At 44.7% G+C, this 2,823-nt stretch overlaps 1 protein-coding gene across 1 annotated transcript in view; it reads left to right on the top strand.

Annotated features, from left to right (window-relative positions):
- Window positions 1-282: 282 nt before the first annotated feature.
- The window catches only part of LOC106633041 (inverted formin-2), a gene marked incomplete at both ends in the record, with an annotated part of 4,172 nt that continues 1,631 nt past the window's right edge, over window positions 283-2,823 (top strand). The window contains 3 exon segments of the mRNA XM_042216676.1: window positions 283-316; window positions 404-545; window positions 2,476-2,608. Coding sequence (XP_042072610.1) covers window positions 283-316; window positions 404-545; window positions 2,476-2,608 — 309 coding nt within the window.

Genomic DNA, 2,823 nt, shown 5'->3' with positions numbered 1-2,823 from the left:
ATCATGTTGTAGGGTCTTTACCTCACAACAGAAAGACCTTGATGTGACTGTTGTTGTGATTTGGCGATGTATAAATAAAGTTGAATTAAACTGTTATCAGAGTTATGTGTAGGAGGAGCTTGATATCTGTCACAGTGTGACATCACATCCCTGTACGGAGGCTTTCCTTGAGTCAGGTCTCGCTGAGGGCTCGAGTGTCAGACCCTCAGAGGTCGTCATGGTGTGAGTGTGTCCTGCTGCTTGACCAAAATAAGAAGTGATATATGTGTCTGTGATTTTTAGGTCTGCAGCTGCTGGACCTGCTCCCCAGGCTCAGGTACTGGCTTCAATCTCACTTTGCTTACATCAGTTATTAATCAATAATCAATCGTGTTTCCAATCAGTTTCCTGTCTGTGTGTGCAGGGAGACGCAGGACAAGGACCTGAACATCCAGTGTGACGTGTTTGAAGACTCTCTGTCGGAGGACATGGAGGAGATGGAGAGGCTGTATGGAGGGATTGATATGAGCAGCCACCAGCAGGTCTTCACAATGCTCTACACCATGGTAACCACAGTTTAAAGAGTGATGCGACTCAAGCTGGAACGTTTAAACCAATGTTTCCCAACCACTGTGCCGCGGCACAAAGGTGTGCCGTGGAAGATTATCTTATTCCACCCAATTGGTACTCTAAGCCAGCGGTCCCCAACCCCCGGGCCTTGTACCGGTCCGTGAGTCGTTTGGTACCGGGCCGCGAGAGTAGAGGCTCAGGTGTGAAATGTATGGTTTTCAGGGTTTTTATCGGTTTTCAGCGTAATTTTGTTATCGTTAACTCGGTTTTCCTGGGTCTTTTCCCATGTGTTATGAATAAATCCTCTTTTTTTTCGGTACCGGTACTAGTTTTATTTTGTTGTATTTATCCGCGACACCTTAAAGGCCGGTCCGTGAAAATATTGTCGGGCATAAACCGGTCCGTGGCGCAAAAAAGGTTGGGGACCGCTGCTCTAAGCGATCGGCTTGAGTAATGGGCAGAACAATTACATTATCGTCCACTAGAGGGAAGTACAACTACCTGCTCTAATTAAATTGGTTGCCGACTGCCAGTAAAACAGAAGAACATGAAGAAGAAATTATATAATAGTCATGCTGTGAGTGAGACGACGCAGCACGTAATAGCAATAAATAAATATTTGAAAAGAAAAATAGTGAGTCTGACCTGGGTCCTTGAGAAAATTCCGACCCAGACGAAGGCCCTAGCATTAGTAGTGGTCAGAAGAAAGCAAAAAAAGGGTAGATTGGGGACAAACTTGTTAGTCCAATAATCACACAACTGGTATGTTAACTCCAACTTGAATGGTTGCCTTCTTTCGTTCCTCCACACAAGAAAAAACTGACACTCCAAGAAACTCCTACTTCCCCTTCCCGCCTGCGCGTAGCCATGCCCCCTTCACTGGACACTTGCGCAGTGGGACAGATACATCTAAACAAACTGAACCAATTCTGCTATACATGGTGCGCGGGGAAAAATTATCAATATGCTTTTTGTAAACATTTTTGTTTGGTAGTATGTTGTGTTATTTTTCTAACGTGAAATATGTACCGTGGCTCCAAAAGATTGGGAAACACTGGTTTAAACTACAGAACCCAACACTGCCACCTTCAGAGCGATTGGCGCAGCATCTGTGAAAGTGACACTGCTGGTAGTTCTCTTTTCAATGATAGAAATGTAAGGAGACAGACGCTATGTTCACACTGCAGTCGAAAGCGCATCAAATCTGTTTTTTTTTTTTTGGACCCTATGCGACCCATCTATCCGACCATGGTATGACAGTGTGAACGGAACAAATCCGATATTTTCAAATCTGATCTGGGTCACTTTCGTATGTGGTACTGAATCCAATACATATCCGATGTTTTAGAATGCGACTGCTGTTTGATGGTCACGTCGCATTAAATCCGTCTTGTACGTCACTGACACAGACGCCAATTATTAGCGCCGGAGATGACATCGCGAACGCTTCCTGGCCATCCAGTGTAGATGTTAGTGAAACTGTTGGAAAGACAACGTGAACATTTTATTTGTACTGTATAATCTGCAGATTTTGACAGAAATCTGCAACTATTCTTTGAAGCACCGCTCCTCTCTAAAACAGCAATAAGGATAATCATTAGGTTATCTACATTATTATGTAAATAACAAAATAACTTAAAGCAAAAATTGGGAAACGTAAAGTTCGAAGTCTTTATATTAAGGGCCATCAGTCAAACAATATTATTTGCTCTGGGTCTAAACAGAGCGCATTGTGTGTGACGTCTTCTTTTGCGCATGCGGGCCGCTTCGAGGGTTCACACTAGAGCGTGTTTGCTGTCGCATTTTATTTGTAGTGTGAACAAGCAGACAAAAAAATTGGATTTGGTCAAAAATTTGGAATTGAGCATTAACACCTGCAATGTGAACGTAGCCAAAATAACCTGTCCTGACCCTCTCTGCGTTCAGGTGTCCAGCCATCCATCCTCCGTGCAGCTGCTGTCCATCCTTCAGGCCTTGTTGCTGGTGGGTCCGGACAGAGCTGAGGTCTGGTGTGCTCTGGAGCTGCTGATGGATCGAGCCACCCTGCTGGCTCAGGATGGTAAGTATGGGGGCGCATCCAACAACAGATCACTGGGTCCAGCTCTGATTCCGCCTCTTTGTAGAAGTGTCCTCTCTATATAAACGATGACCCCTGTAAAGAGCCCCTTAAGGTTCAGATGCAGGCCCTGTTTTATGTCAGTTTGTATACATGACAGCAGGCAGAGTATGATCAAAGCTGAGGGCATTTCACAGGATCAGGCGAAGGTGAATTCA

This window comes from Haplochromis burtoni, unplaced genomic scaffold, assembly GCF_018398535.1.
Source record: "Haplochromis burtoni strain Fernald_Lab_line unplaced genomic scaffold, NCSU_Asbu1 Contig_1191, whole genome shotgun sequence".
Lineage (NCBI taxonomy): Eukaryota > Metazoa > Chordata > Actinopteri > Cichliformes > Cichlidae > Haplochromis > Haplochromis burtoni.
The sequence above is the reverse complement of the archived record's forward strand: the minus strand, read 5'-3'. Positions and strand labels throughout refer to the sequence as shown.